We start from the raw sequence: 15,657 nt of genomic DNA, 5'->3' as shown, positions 1-15,657 counted from the left end.
CATATATCCAAATAAAAAATAGACTTTTTAGTAGCCTTATTTGATTTGTAGTTGTATTGAAAAATATTTATTTTTAATTATTTTTAGAAAAAAATTGTAATTAAATTTATTTATTTATTAGATATATAAACCAAATTTCTAAAAATCTATTCGTTCTTTTTTTTCTTTTTTTTCTTTTTTTTACTAATAAAGATTATTTAATATTAATTCTATGTTGGCATTATGGAATTGATAGCATATTGTCTTTAAGAGTGATATGGTGCTCAAAAATCTCTTCTAGAATCTTTCATAATTTCTTATTATTTTGTAAAAGTTACCAAGATATATATAAAAAAAATAAAAAAAAAAAAAATCTATTTGTCTATTTTCAAAAAACTAAGGTTTTGATTTATATTAATTTCTATCTTTTGGCCAATTTTACTAATAATGAGTTTTTTAGTTAATCCCGTAAGACATTCATTTGTGTTGGTCACTTGTAGAATAGATATTAATTCATTTTTGAAAGATATTGATAAAATATATTAATAGTCCATATAATAGGAAATTCAGGAGGACAGATGAGTGATTTAGTTCTTAAAAGTGATTAATTATAGAATTACGGTTAGAATCTGGAGAATCAGAGGAAAGTATATAGGAGTTGTAGAAGTTAATTAAGGTGTCAGACGGTGATAGTCATGAGCCGAGTGCCATCGTTGTGATAGTGTGAGCCGAGGTAAGCTTGATGCTACCTCTTTTCTTTTGTTTGTTATTTTCTTTGAATAAGAGGATTGAAAGTTTCTGAATATTGTGAAGTGAATTATGGAATGGAAATGTGATTGGTATTATTTGAGAAGAAAAAAGATTGAATGCTAAAATCTGATTGTAGTTCAATAGAAAGAATGAGTCTGTGTTTGTATGAAATACCGTAATGTGAATGGCAGTTCTGTGTGAAGAATTCCAATGATTGGAATGAGGATAATTGTGTGCTGAAAGCTGTGAAGACGCAGTATTACAATTGGAGATTATGAGGGTGAATATATTAGTAGAAATAACAATTATTGATATGACTGAATTACTGTGAGGAAGAGACCGATAAGGTGAAGGAGGAAATCATAGTTTCCTTGTGTATTCAAATATTGGAAATAGAGATGATACATTCAGGAGGTAATTGATTGTGTGATCCTAACGTGAATGCTTAAATAACTAGTCATTTCCCGTATTCGAATCTTCCTATATGAATTTATTCCCATTAGATTAATTTGGAATAAGTAAAACGAGCAATCACATTTTGGCGCCGCTGTCGAGGAGTGATAATAGCTTTGAGTGTTAGGAATTAATTACCAAACGTGTGAAAAAATTGGCAATGGAAGACGATTTTAGTAGTGTTTGAAGCAAGATTATGGTTAATAAAAATGAGAGCATTGCATCGAGGAAAATAAATTAATTGAGAGAAAGACAGGAAAGAGTGCAAGGAAGGAACTTACTTAGAGAGGAGCAAGAACGTAATCTTAAAAGGAAGCATCGATAAAATTGGATAAAACCATGGTTGAAAGCTTGTCGGTGCATCCGAACATATCAAGAACTAGACAGACTATTAATTCTGCAGTCATATGTACCATTAGAAAAACTACCAAGAACACTCATGGAAAATTTTGTTAACATTCCAGTGGAAATCTTGAGGCCGTTAACTAAAAGAGAAGGAGGTGTAGAAGAATTTGGTACTCCATTGGGTATTTTTTCAGTAGAAGGTACCGTTGAAACGATCAATAGTGGCTCTTCAAATTGGCACAAATTGGTCGCCAATAAAGATAACTATATTGTATTACAAAATTTGATGTTTTCACCTGCAATTCAACCAATAAAACTAATTTCAAAAAATAACAGTAAATCGAGGAGCATTGAAAGTTCGGAAATTAGAATAAGGAAAAGCAGAGATTATTTTAAAATGGAGTTTAGCAGAACAAGAAATTCAATGGCGTCAGGAGGACCAGCCATTCCGATTGCAGTACAAATGGGTGCAGTAGGCAATCGTACGACTAATGTCGCGCCACTACCTACTTTTCGAGGATTTTTGAGTGCGGATCCCGATCAATATTTGTCTCAATTTCTTACAGCATGTATAGCTAATAATAGTAGAACTGAAGATATTTGATTGCGATGGCTGTCAGCGACCTTAAATGACGCGGAGTTTGAATGGTACAACCGCCAACCAATGGGTCAATTTTTGAATTGGAGAGCATTGAAGAATGCATTTTTATCTCATTTTTGGCCAATTAGTTTTGAGGACCGCCTTCGAGAGAGGTTAATGAACAACAAAATGATTCTAGAAGAGGCGATGGAATCGTACTATGGCCAAATGGCTGATATACTCAGTAAGTGGCCAAATCACCAAATATCGGAGGTATTTATCTTATCCATATTAATCAATGGTTTGCACCCAACAGAGATAAAAATGTTGAAAAAGAAGCTCAAACCATTACGGTGGCTGTGTCCCTTAATAGAGCCAAGGTTTGACAGGAATGCCATTATGATCAATTTTTAACTACGGGAGCCACGATGATTCCAGTTCAAGATAGATATGAAAATCTGACTTGGAACGAATCAGTGCGTAGTTATCTACGGATGTTAGAAATAGGAGCCAATTCCAATACCAATATTGAGGGGCCAATTAATGTCACCCCATTGCAAGCTATACCACCAAATGTGACAACAACGTATACTCCATATTTTTCGTATCAACAACAAGCGTTAACCACGGCAGAGATACCAATAATGCCAGTTTTAAAAGATTCCAATGAAACCTTGTTATTGAATTTGACAAAGAAAATGGAGGAAATGGCCGTCAATACGGCCAAAGATAAGAAGAAGAGGCAAAAGCCTACCAATACTAGGACTAATGTATGGTGCAGTAATTGTAAGGGCCACGATCATTCTATAACAGAATGTCCCTCACCCTCACAAATATTGGGTCAATGTATATTTTGCGGAGGAAAGTACCTAACAGCAAATAGTTGGAATTGGCAAAGACAACAACAACAATTTAGTAATCAGACCATGATCCCATCAATCCAATGGGATGTCAATCAAGTGCAAATGGAAAATACGTTTGGATGGAATGGAAATCGATTTAATCGACAAAATCGAACATTCAATAACTTTTAAAGTTTTAATTTTAATCAAGGGTCTGCATCGAACCCCCAAAACTACGGTATGGAGCAGCAGAGTTATCAGCAATATACTCCAGCGACGTCATCAAACCAAGTTCTTTCAATACCAACGGGACAATCAGAATCATTTTCTAACCATACATGGAACAAACTTAGTAGGTATATATCGATGGAGGCACCCAATATGCCTGATGGGGGTACAAGAAGACTACTTTATTGTTTCCGTTGTAGATAGATTGGTCATTATGCCAATGAATGTCCAAATCCTAGAGCCAGTGATAATTATGTGCCAGTTTGTAGGAATTGTAAGTAGTCAAGGCATACGTATTAGCAATGTAATACTCCATTCAATTTCAATAATCGGGATCAGCAGATCCAAAGCCAAGAAAAAATTGAGGAGATAAATCGAGGTCCTCAAGATTCTTCGATAAATCGGGTGGAATGTGTCCAAGCTATTCTTACTCGGAGTCAGCAAAAGGGAAAAGGACCAATTCAACATCTAGGTAATCTCGATACGAAAGACCAATTTGACCCAATTAAGGGACCATCCAATCCACATCCTGTTACGAGCTTCGTACCCAGTATGAGACCTGACTCGGTGGCACAACCCAATGAGGTCCCAATTATGGAGGCTTCAATTCCATTCCAAGCAGTTTTGATTTCTACACAGTTCCGAGAAATGTCCTATCCGTTGAAAGATCCTCTCGGAGGCGAGAATTCCAAAGAAGCCTCGGCTGCTGTTCTAATTCCGAGTCCAAGGTGGAAGAATATCTTACCTCATGGAGTTAAATTCAAACCAATGAAATGTAAAAGAGTATTAGAAATTACTCTCAATATGGAACCCTACGACATTTTGAAGGATTTGGATGTTATTCAGCCTTCAATTACAATGAAGCAACTTTTGGCTGTAGCACCGGAATGTCGATCTACATTGAATTTAGCACTAATACGATAAAGTTCTTGTACTAAAGAAATTCATAAAGTTAGCTTAAACCCAGATCCAGGAGCACCAACAATCGATGTATCAATCGATGGCATTTTAATTCCAGGGGTACAAGTCGATGGTGGCTCCAGTGTGAATTTAATGAACGTGGATACAATAGAGGACTTAGATCTAAAGCAATTGCTACATACGATATTGGTATTACGAATGGCAGATCATAGTCGGATTAAATCAATGGATAATTTACAGAGTGTTCAAACTATGATTGCTGATATTGCATATAAAATCGACTATATCGTCTTTCGGTTACAACGTTTGACTTTATCGTATCCCATTTTATTGAACAGACCTTGGCTTTATCAAGCCAAAGCTAAGAATGATTGGAGCAGAGGCACATTGACAATTGAAAAAGGCCGTGACCAGATTGTTTTACAGATGTATCCGGTACAATATCATGAAGAATCTCAATTGCCAGAATCAGAATTTACATCGGACAATGAAACTCAATCGATTGAGGAAGATGTCGATGCTATAGGTTTACGGTAATTTGAGGTAGGACAAAACACTTCAACAGCAAAGGCAGGAGTCTACCAATGTAGAAGTCCCGGTGAATATTTACTACATTAGGAGGATGCAACTAACTTGGATCATGCTATTGCCAAATAGATGAATAATTTCACAGTCAATAGAGTCAGCACATTGGAACCAAATTTGGATGGTTCTCATATGTCGAATAATACAAGATATTCAGATCACGAGAAGACAATTAAATCAGAGGTAGTTGAAGACCCTGTGTGTCAATCTATTAACTTGGGCACTAACGAAACGCCACAGCTAATTAAAATATATGCCAATATTATAAGTATAGAATTGGATGCTTGAAAATAATTTTTCATCTATCACAAATCTACCTTTGCGTGGTCGTATGCAGATTTGAAAGGAATTCCAGTTGACGTGTGTGAGCTCCAGATTATTTTGGAGGAGAGTGTTATGCCAGTTCGTCAAAGACAACACCGGCTTAACCCAAAATATTTTCTTTTAGTAAAAGAGGAATTGGATAAACTTCTCGACGTGGATTTTATTTATCTTGTTCGGCATAGTTCATGGGTGTCGCCAATCATGATGGTACCGAAGAAGAATGAAAAAATCAGGATATGTCAGGATTTCTAGAAACTTAATATGGCCACCAAAAAAGATTACTTCCCATTACTTTTCACGGACAGTATGGATAACATGTTGTCGTTATCACCACTAGGTAAAAAAATAGGAGTGGGGCATCAGTTAAAGTCATTCTGTGGTGTTGTTTTGAATTGGCTGGAGTGCCATTTTCTTATATTTCTTGTGTTTTTGAGAGTAATAGTTCCAGTTAAGAGTTAACAGTGAGGAGCCAGTCAGAAGTATCGATTGAAGATATTCCAGAATGGATGAGTCAGCAACAACAACAATTGGAACTTCGGGATGTCTAGATCTTGAAAGTGGATGCTCAAGTCCGTGTACTGGGTGAGTATAATGAAGACCTTTCAGCTCAATTGAGGAAGGAATCGATGGACTAGAGGAAGAAGAGGAAGATTTGCAATTGGAACCAGATTTGGTCGAACCTATATTAGATAATGTAGCAAATGATCAATTGGGTGGACGAGAGGAACTAGTAACTTTGTGGAGTTTTGTTAGATAATTTTTAGATAGGAATCAATTGAGTGTTTGGTAGGACGTTGCACAGATAGGAATGGGGCTATGTAGAATAGATATTAATTTGTTTTTGAAAGATATTAGTAAAATATATTAATAGTCTATATAATAGGAAATTCAGGAGGACAGATGAGTGATTTAGTTCTTAAAAGCGGTTAATTACAGAATTACAGTGTCAGGATAGAGAGAGTTTGCCTCAAGAAAACGTTGGGCTTCTGGCTATCACTAATTATTCAATCAAGCTTGAAAATAAGGGAAGCTCTAAGTTTATATATAATTTTTTTCTTTTTGAGTAATTACACCAAATACACAATCCTCAAGTAACCCACAACTTCCAAAATATGATAAAATCTTCTAAATCCTTGTTTATACTTATGTGGAGATTTTTCCGAACTTCAACACCTCATATCTCTTAATCCGACCGTCCAAACAAACTCAAATTTTACATGAGGTATTGATGTATTTTTATTAACTTCTACAACAATTTTCAATTGCAAATTCATTGCAGATCTTGAGATATCTTGAAATCCCTAACAGTCGCTTCAAACCCTTGTCTTTATACATCCGTGTGCAAGTTTCTTCATATCTCACAAAATATAAGCTCAAATGCCACGAAATTTGTATATATAGCTTTTTAACACAAAATTTTACATTCTCCAAAAAGTTTGAGCCAAAAATTCGTCCGAAAACTCAAGTTATGGCTCCAACTATTACTACAAATAAACCCGCTTACTTACTGCTTTTGATTTGAAAGCGTCGCTTTCAACTCCTTACAACTCCTTCATATAAACTCCAAAAGCAATAATTCTTTCATGAAAGATGTAGGCCTTGAAATCGCCGTTCCAATCGCACCTTCCGATCTTCAAAAGCTGCTATAAAACTCCTCGTACTCTCAAAAGAGTAACAGTATGTCTTAAATAAACACCTTAACTTCAAACGGTTATAACTTTTTCATCCTAACTCCAAATCCTCTAATTTTTGTACACAAATTGTTCTCCAAATCCTAAAATTTACAACCCTAGCTTCTAATCTCCGAATTCCCCCGAAAGAGGAACCCTAATCCCTAATAAGGCCTCGGGCAGCCTCCTCAAAGCCCATTGGGCATGGTATTCGACCAATAGGGAGGAAGTTCTCCATTCCTTGCCTTCATCCGACCATGCCTTACTTTCATCCCTCCCAATTAGCCTCCTACTAGTTTAGATTTTCATCCTTAGGTTTCCACCTTCTCCCAAGGCTTCATACTAAACATTTAGGTCCTAAATATATATATATATATATATATATAAATATTTTAATATCAAAATCAAAAGAAGTAAAGAAACAAAGTAAAGTTTCTTATACCAACTCCTTTTAATTTAATCTACTAGCCACTCTAACACACATCTAGATTTATCAACATATAACATGTTTTAGCTAATTTTTACATACTATAAGCATTTACAATACAACAACGGTTAGAATCTGGAGAATCAGAGAAAAGTATATAGGAGTTGTAGAAGTTAATTAAGGTGCCAGACTGTGATAGTCATGACCCGAGTGCCATCGTTGTCATAGTGTGTGTCGAGGTAAGCTTGGTGCTACCTCTTTTCTTTTGTTTGTTATTTTCTTTGAATAAGAGGATTGAGAATTTCTGAATATTGTGAAGTGAATTATGGAATGGAAATATGATTGGTATTATTTAAATAGAAGAAAGATTGAATGCTGAAATCTGATTGTAGTTCAATAGAGAGAATGTGTCTGTGTTTAAGTGAAACACCGTAATGGGAATGGTAGTTCTGTGTGAAGAATTCAGTGATTGCAATGAGGATAATTGTGTACTGAAAGCTGTGAAGGCACAGTATTACAGTTGGAGATTATGAGGGTGAATATATTGGTGGAAATAGCAGTTATTGGTATGACTAAATTACTGTAAGGAAGAGACTGATAAGGTGAAGGAGGAGATTATAGTTTCCTTGTGTGTTCAGATATTGAAAATAGAGACGATACATTCAAGAGGTAATTGATTGTGTGACCCTAACATGAACGCTTAAGCAACTAGTCATTCTCCGTGTTTGAATCCCCCTATAGGGGTTTATTTCCATTAGATTAATTTGGAATAAGTAAAATGAGCAATCACACCACTCATTATACAAATCCTCTCAATCAGATTCATTAAAAGACAAATAGAGTTCTAATTTGGTTGCAAACATAATCATAAAGATGGAATATTTTTTTTCACTAAGGCATAATAACCTTTATAGGATCATTACTATACAAAAAAACCATTGTAGTCTTTTAATATAAGATTAAGTATAATTACTTTATGCACAATATTAGCATCTTAATTGTTTAAAATATTCTAAGAATATATTGAGTTTATGCTAATTAGATTTCAATTGATTTTTTTTATACTTTAAAATTATACATTAATAGTCAAGCTTGGTAGTTATTACTAGGTCTTTTATGATTATTTTTATTTCAAAAAAATTATTATAATTATTGATTTATTTAAAATATGGTTTTTTCTTTTATTAGATTAAATAATAAGATTAAAAAAAATTCAACCATTAAAATTTTCATATTTAGAAGACATATTCATAAAAAAAAAAAAACAAAACAAAACAAAAACAAAAACAAAAACAAATATACAATAAGATATTTATATCTTTTATAATTATTTTACCAAATATTAATTCTTTTATAAAATATTAAGTATTTTTTTCATCCAAATTGGTCAAAAAACTCTTATTTATTTATATATATATCAAAAAAATCATGTAATTATAACTTAATGACCACATTCTCTAATAGAATTAAATTTTAATTAATGGTTTATAATATTACAAGTCTAAAATGTATTAATTGTATTTCAAAAATATAGACTTGTACAATGACATTTGATCAATCAATAGACCTAATGAGGTCATATTGCATTGATTCTAATAACAAAATATCACCTCTTAGATGTTAAATTATATATTTTAGTTATACAAAGCAATCCTTTAGGTTTCTTTGTAATAAATTTCTTTCTATAGTTTTTTCCTTTTATACACTTCTTTTAAAGGTAGAGCCAAATCTCTCAAACAAAATTTTTGATATAAAAATAATTAATTCTTATAAATTTAAAAATAAAATAAAAAAATGTGATATTATTGTAATTATATCACATAGGAAGTTGTAGAACTATGTCTTTTATATATCTATAATATGAATTAATTGCTTTGTTTATGTGCATATATAAGTCTCTAAAGTTTTTACTTAACCTTTCAATATATGAAATAAACTCAACATTATAACAAAAGTGTTTGTTTAGTGTTGTTTAATTGCAAAATTTATCCAATAGTTGTTTTTCGAACCATAATTTAGCATGGTCTTCTAAAGTTACTAGAAATAAACATAATTAATGGAACTCCATTTTTACATTGTTTGTATTGCAGACCATAAAAACAATTGTGTATATGTCTATTAGAATTATTATTAATGCAGATTATATATGTTAATAACTTAACCAAAAAATAAGATTGATAATTTTTGTTACTTATTTGTAAAACCACCAAAATATGAGCTATGGTAAAACCTTACTTCTTAGAAGGTTTTGAGCTCTTCAAGCCTTCTTTTTTTTTCAAAAATTTAATTTTTTATAAATAAGAATTAAGCAAGGATCATCTTTGGTATAATAGAAAATTATTCTTCTAATCTACTTAGATGAAGTTTATTTTATAAATTCTTGTATATTTGGTATTATTGATTACAAGTATAATAATCTATAGACTTGTTCATTTCTTAGTCAGGTTGTATTACTACTCATAATTCATTATTAAATAATATTTTTTATGATATTACATCTCCAATAGCAACATCAAATATAAATTTAGTTTTTTATAAATATAAAATAAAACTAATTTGAAATAAATTTTAAATACAAAAAAAATAAATTTCCAATGGAAGGTATTGCGATGGTATTTTTTAAATAACATCATGCAAATTAACTTTTATAAACCTTCTTTAAAATCTTTTATATACTTTTTGTTATGTGAGTTATTCAATTGAATATCTATTCACTTTTTGTGTCCATATTACATAGTTTGTTATTCTCTTGGATAGCACAACAACAATGTCTTAAACCAATTGGTATGTCATTTTTGTTAGTTTACTAAATTACTAAAGACAAATTGCATATATTCTTCTCTTGCTACTTTTGCCACCATCTACATTCTTTTGTTCACTTTAATTCTTAATCAATCAATAATACTCTTAGCCTATTGATAACAAACACAAAACAACAAAATGACTAATTATCCTTAATAAAATAAAAGTAATTAAATTTTACATCAATAATACTAATAATTCTAAAAAAAAAAAAAAAAAAATAGAATAGTAAAAAAAGTTAATAATATTAATGAAGCAATAAAATAAATAAATAAATAAAATCACAACATTTGTGATATAAAAATCTAATTGGATGAACTCTCAAAAGCTACTTGCTTTGTTTATGTTATACCTATTAGTGCTCATCCCGATATCAATTATAACCAATCGGTAATAATTTTTTGTTAAGTCTCTTGTAATAAGCTAATTTGTTTTTTTATATTATTTACTAACAATAATATTCTTATTAGTTTAGTAAGAAAAAAATTAGTTTTTGCAATTTTCTAACATATATAGGTTGTCTACAAACATATATAGGTTGTCTGCAATTTTCTAACATATATAGGTTGTTTTCAAATCTCAAAAATTCAAGTTGTCCATATGGTTGATATTAAATTTTTATATATAATTACTTCTAAAAATAAAATATTTTTTAAATGCTTGTAAAAACTTAATGTTATTTTTAAAAAATCAACTTGATATGTGGTTGCTGATGAGCATTGTATGGGGCCACAAATTTTGATGTTGGCATTGAATCATCATGCTCTTAGATAAGTTCTTGTACTAATTTTTTAGCCTTGGCTTGTTGTATTTGAAAAATTCTAGCAATAATTATCCTTAACTATAAAAGTAAAGTCACTAAAAACCTTTGATTAAAATTAATTAAAAAAAAAAGGATTAGAAGACATAATGGTTACAAGACCTTGTGTAATAAAGCAGTTAAATGGAAAAGAAATTCACCCCACGATTGAGAAAATATATTTTCTTGTCAATTTTAATTCAAGATGACAATCCATCTTCATTGAAAATTACAAATAATTGGTTGAAAAGTTAAATATTCATATTTTTAAAGCTAGATTGCTGTAAAGTCATCTTGAGAATGTTTTACTCACTAAAAACCAAAACAACGCAATTGTTTTAGCACATAACAGTACTTCTTACGACTGCTTTGAAAATTTCCAAAGCGGCAAAATATTCAATCTCCATAAGATGACAAAAGAAATTCTTGCTCAGCTTTAAAATAACTTACTCACAAAAAAGACTCATCATCCCAATTTGTTAACTCTCAAAATTCTTTACTTGAAAATAGAGGTTCCAAACTACAAATCACTCTAACCTCTCAATTTTTAAACTACAAAAAAATATTTGAACTTCGAAACTTGTAAAGCTTAGCTTGAGAATAACAAGCGTAATCCATATCACGTCCTTCCTGGTTTCAAAACGTTCACTTCGAAAAAGACCTTAACTAGGAGCTCTAAGATTTCCATATCTAAAGACACCAGACCAGAACGATTTAAAAATAAGAAAAGCACGTGCCTTGGCCAAATGTCTCCAGCCCTATTTTGATGTTTGTATGATGTTCCAAGCCTTTATGAATGGATCGAGCCAGAATCATAGACGTAGTCTGCACATCAACTTCCAAAGTCATGAGTTGCATCGTTCAGGATAACATTGTCCAGCACTCTAAAGTAGTATTCTGCAAATCCCATACATAGTGCAGTATTCGTAAATTGCACAATCGTCATGTCAATCAATAAATTTCTGGTATCTAAAATGAAGCCCATAACATGTAAGAAGAATCAAGGACATGCGTAGCAGATTGAATTCTACCTTATAGCCATGTTGGCGAAACACCTTCTTGTCAAAATCCAACTTGTATTAGTAACCTGTGCAGACAATAAATGCAAACTTAGGTGTCTAAATTCTAAACCTATTCTGCACTCAAGGCAGACACACCTTTTCAGAGACAGCAGACAACTATCAAAGCAGAGACCAAAGAAAAGAACTAATAATAATAACAATAATAGTAGTAGTAATAAAATAAACCGAAATTTTAAAATATTAGATTTTAAATATTTTGATGAACATGCAGAATAAGAGTGGCATTTTGAAAATAAGCATGTGTAAAGAAAGCTTCTGCATGTGCAAAATATGCTATATAAAGCAAGTGATATCAAAACGGACATTCGAACTGCAAGGCAAGCGTAGCATACCCTAGGTCTCGCTGCTAATAAATTTACTCGTGTTCCTTTGTAAGGGGAAAAAAGGCTCCGCAACCTTTCGGCTCCGATCACATTAGAAGAGCGGAAGTTAATATAGTACGACCTGCAGGCTAATCGCAACTTAGAACACTCTGCAAAATCGAAAATCCCGTAAGTTTTTCTTTCCCTATCTCGTCGCCAGCATCCATCACCCAAGGTTGCTGCCTCAGCCGCTACCATTCTATCGCGCGCCTCTATTCGGTCAAATGAGCTCACAAACTTTGATTCTGCAAGAGGTTTAATGCATGACACGTTAGCAATATCATAAACACTAAAGCATCTACAATTGCTTGACAACAAACACAAGAGAAGACACTACGATGAGTTGAAAAATATTTGAGTACACACTGATAATGATGCTATTAAAGATGCTGATAAAGATCGCCAATGACAATCTTCAACTCTATTCAAGCCGGAAAATTGTCATACCTGGTAGAAGCACAGCTTCATTTGCTAGCTGATCAGCTGCAGAATTTAACTCCTGTACAGAGCAGAAGGTATTTGCAAATCAATTTACAAATGAATGAATACATAATAAGACACTAGAGACGTGACCGAAGTTCAGAACTAACCGTAACTACATTGTACTAAGAATCTCAAACGAATAGCCCACGTGACGATATCGAAAGATAATTTGTTTTTTTCTTTTTCTTTCTTTCTTTTCTTTTTTTTCTGTTAGGCCTTACAAATTTGAACATATTTGTGACAATAATATCAGCAAATGCAAGTCACGAAGTTGAACAATAGATTAATAGCTGATTCATAGGACGACAAAGTAAATGTAGGGGAACTTCAGAGTAAGTAGAACCTACTCTATCAACATGTTGTATGGAAAATTCTGAGAAATGTTGAATCAAGCTCTGAGCCTCCTTACACAAGGTGGCAAGTGTGGGTTGGTTTACCTTCCATCTACCCAAGACCTGCGCCACATATAAACATCACAAATCGAAAATACATGTGTACGAACAGTGTTAAGGATATATCTTTCCAACATAAGCAATGCATTAATTTAGCAAACGATGTTCACTTCCGTTACTATAACAGCAGAAGAAATCGCACAAGGACAACAAAAAGGAGTTAATACTACCGGTTCCACATCCACCGCTTACGCTGGAAAACAAACGAAGTACCATAGAATAGCATTTATATGCAAATCCTAGAAACAAACCTAGAAAGATAAGTCTGGAAGGTTTAGAACATACTTGTTCACAGACAAGTTTAGAATCTCCTTGAACCCTCACACGATAGATTCCTCTATCAAGCGCTCCCTTCAAGCCTAATATGAACGCTCGATACTCTGCTACATTGTTGGTCGCAGACCCAATTCCTTCTCTAAGCTCACACACCTATGGTACACACCGAGACAATGCAACCAAATATTTTCTATTCAGGAACTCGTGATGTCTGTGTCCAACATAGATTCATGCTCAACTCAGTACCTTGCCCAGCAGCAACTGTCACTTCATAGAAAACACCAAACTGGCACAGTGGATTAGAAATACGAACAAATGATGATAAACCAACGACCCATGAATATCCGGGAACATCAATATCCCTTCTAAAGAAAGAACGTACCACAGATCCATCAGGACGGCGCACCAAAGCCCCAGCGCCAGCCGGACCTGGATTTTTTTTTGAAGCGCCATCGTATTCAACTTGATAGACATCACCCTGTCAGAAACAAGAAAATCTTAACAGTACTGCGGACTCCAGCATGTACACATATACTCGTCTTCAAAGTACAAATAGCACATACACTTCGTGCCACTACGATACTTTAACCCAAGCTCTTCAGCATTGTTATGCAAAAGTCTACAAATTCTACAATAGACTACCTACGCCTTACAAAACCTCCGTAAAACCCAGCGACGGTGAAGTAGTCTCATCATACCAAAGCTACGTAAGGTGTGTCTCATTCATACTGAAAATCTATTCCAGCAATGGATGCTGATTAGGGACCAGTAAACTCACTGCTTGGTCTTTCGGCACGACTTTCATATCTAAAACCTGTCAAACAAATTATTAACAGTTAGAAAAAGGATCAGATTTAGGTGGATGAAAGACGCCATTCCCATCATTCACCACAATCAACCCTACTGATCCTACCTCACTCTACGCTCTTCTTATTATGACTCTATGCACAGGAAATTCAAATTTTCAGGTGATACGAGAAATAAATGTTCGAACATGCAGGACCTCAGCTGTTGAAGTCGGTTGAGTTAGCTTAGGTAGGTGGGACCGACTGCGCTTGACCTTCACCAATTTGGGAGACTTCGCTTTTTTTGACAATGGTTTTGACATTGCCGAAACGCCACGCAAGTACTGCTCTGCTTCAGCTCGAGAACTAAAGCTCTTGAATTGATTCCCAATGTATCCATGCACCTGATGACTCAACACAAGTTTTTGATCAGTAAACATAGCCACATCTGTCCATGATTTCAGTCCTCGCTATCGCCATTATATTAGACCGTTCCATTCGAACAGAGGCAAAAGCGCCTCTCAGATGGCATACCCTTGCGCCCATTTATTTGGACGACTGAACCATAACAGCTATTGATTTCTACAGTAAAAATGACAGCCTAATTAGCTTTAAATTATGTAAGCCGTTCACAATTCTAACACAGTCTGGCCCAATCTGCGTGACACTGCATAGATTATCAACTTCACTCTGCATAAAATGCATGAGCTGAGTTAGGGGCTTGAACCCAGGGAATGCGTGAATTAGCGTGTGCTTCTCACACTCTTCCTAACTTCCGCGCATCACTTAAATTCAAATCTCCTGATACAGAGGCTGCAAGGTATTCACATACACGCGTCGAAATTACACTAGGTTAACCTCTACACGCCCCGCTCGAAGCTCCATGAAAACGCAATCAAGATAGAGTTAACCAATAACCTTCACAGTTCTACATCATTGATTTAGGGCATTCACACTTCATAACAATCCCTCGAGGCTTATTTCTCAGAAAGCAAACACACCAGTCAATACTAACACGCATTTCCCCAAATCCAATACCAATTTTCAAGTGCCAGATTTCAATCCTCAGAAAAATCTCGCGTACATGATGTGTGACGCGCCGAAAGAATCACGGATTCCTCCTCAATCCAAAAATAACCAGGACAAGCCAAAGCTCAAAACCACAAACAAGACTAGACCTGATGACTGCAATCCTTCCAAGTGGTGTAGATTCCAGGGTTGCGCCCCTTCCTCACAGCGTAGTATTTGGGTCTAGTCGCCATCTGGGATACCTTCGCCTTCGCTCCCGGCATTCACTGAAATGAATGGTAGCTACAAGGCAAGAAGATGTTGATGCCAGAACATTAAGGAGGCACCGCTGGACGCAATATGTCCAAGGTCCATGGATTCTACTGCGCCTGCGAGGGACTGGCAAGGGGATCCACATCTGGATGAATGAAAGAGAGAAAGAGGCACATAAATACCCGTGAGTTTTGGCTGGAGTCAGGGTGTCAAGCAGGGTATCGGTCGTCG

The 15,657-nt window shown here is 34.1% G+C and overlaps 1 protein-coding gene across 5 annotated transcripts; it reads right to left on the bottom strand.

The window, feature by feature from the left end:
* Nucleotides 1–11,179: 11,179 nt before the first annotated feature.
* LOC112294338 (uncharacterized) lies at nt 11,180–15,444 on the bottom strand. Of its 5 annotated transcripts, XM_090248163.1 has the most exons (11): nt 15,324–15,444; nt 14,873–14,958; nt 14,364–14,549; nt 14,139–14,174; nt 13,743–13,838; nt 13,370–13,513; nt 12,980–13,087; nt 12,597–12,648; nt 12,120–12,394; nt 11,737–11,792; nt 11,180–11,530 (listed from the first exon to the last, which is right to left on the bottom strand). In XM_090248163.1, the coding sequence occupies exons 3-11, from the start codon at nt 14,466–14,468 to the stop codon at nt 11,518–11,520; spliced, it is 885 nt and encodes a 294-aa protein (XP_090104289.1). In that variant the 5' UTR covers nt 14,469–14,549; nt 14,873–14,958; nt 15,324–15,444; the 3' UTR covers nt 11,180–11,517. The 5 variants fall into 5 exon arrangements, with proteins under 5 accessions (XP_090104289.1, XP_024400442.1, XP_024400420.1 ...); XM_024544674.3 differs by lacking the exon at nt 14,873–14,958 and having other exon boundaries at nt 15,230–15,444; XM_024544652.3 differs by lacking the exon at nt 14,873–14,958.
* Between the last annotated feature and the right edge of the window lie 213 nt (nt 15,445–15,657).

The sequence above is a fragment of the Physcomitrium patens genome, chromosome 2, assembly GCF_059467195.1.
Source record: "Physcomitrium patens ecotype Gransden chromosome 2, ASM5946719v1, whole genome shotgun sequence".
Classification (NCBI taxonomy): Eukaryota; Viridiplantae; Streptophyta; class Bryopsida; order Funariales; family Funariaceae; genus Physcomitrium; species Physcomitrium patens.
This window is presented reverse-complemented; position numbering and strand designations above follow the sequence as displayed.

What these genes read in the sequence shown, in the direction of transcription:
- LOC112294338 (XM_024544652.3), bottom strand. Translation starts at nt 15,437, where the DNA reads ATGCCGGGAGCGAAGGCGAAGGTATCCCAGATGGCGACTAGACCCAAA. An exon ending in GCCGTCCTGATGGATCTGTG is followed by an intron (nt 13,514 to 13,742) that starts GTACGTTCTTTC and finishes TGTGTACCATAG; the next exon opens with GTGTGTGAGCTTAGAGAAGG. An exon ending in CTAAACTTGTCTGTGAACAA is followed by an intron (nt 13,088 to 13,369) that starts GTATGTTCTAAA and finishes TATGTGGCGCAG; the next exon opens with GTCTTGGGTAGATGGAAGGT.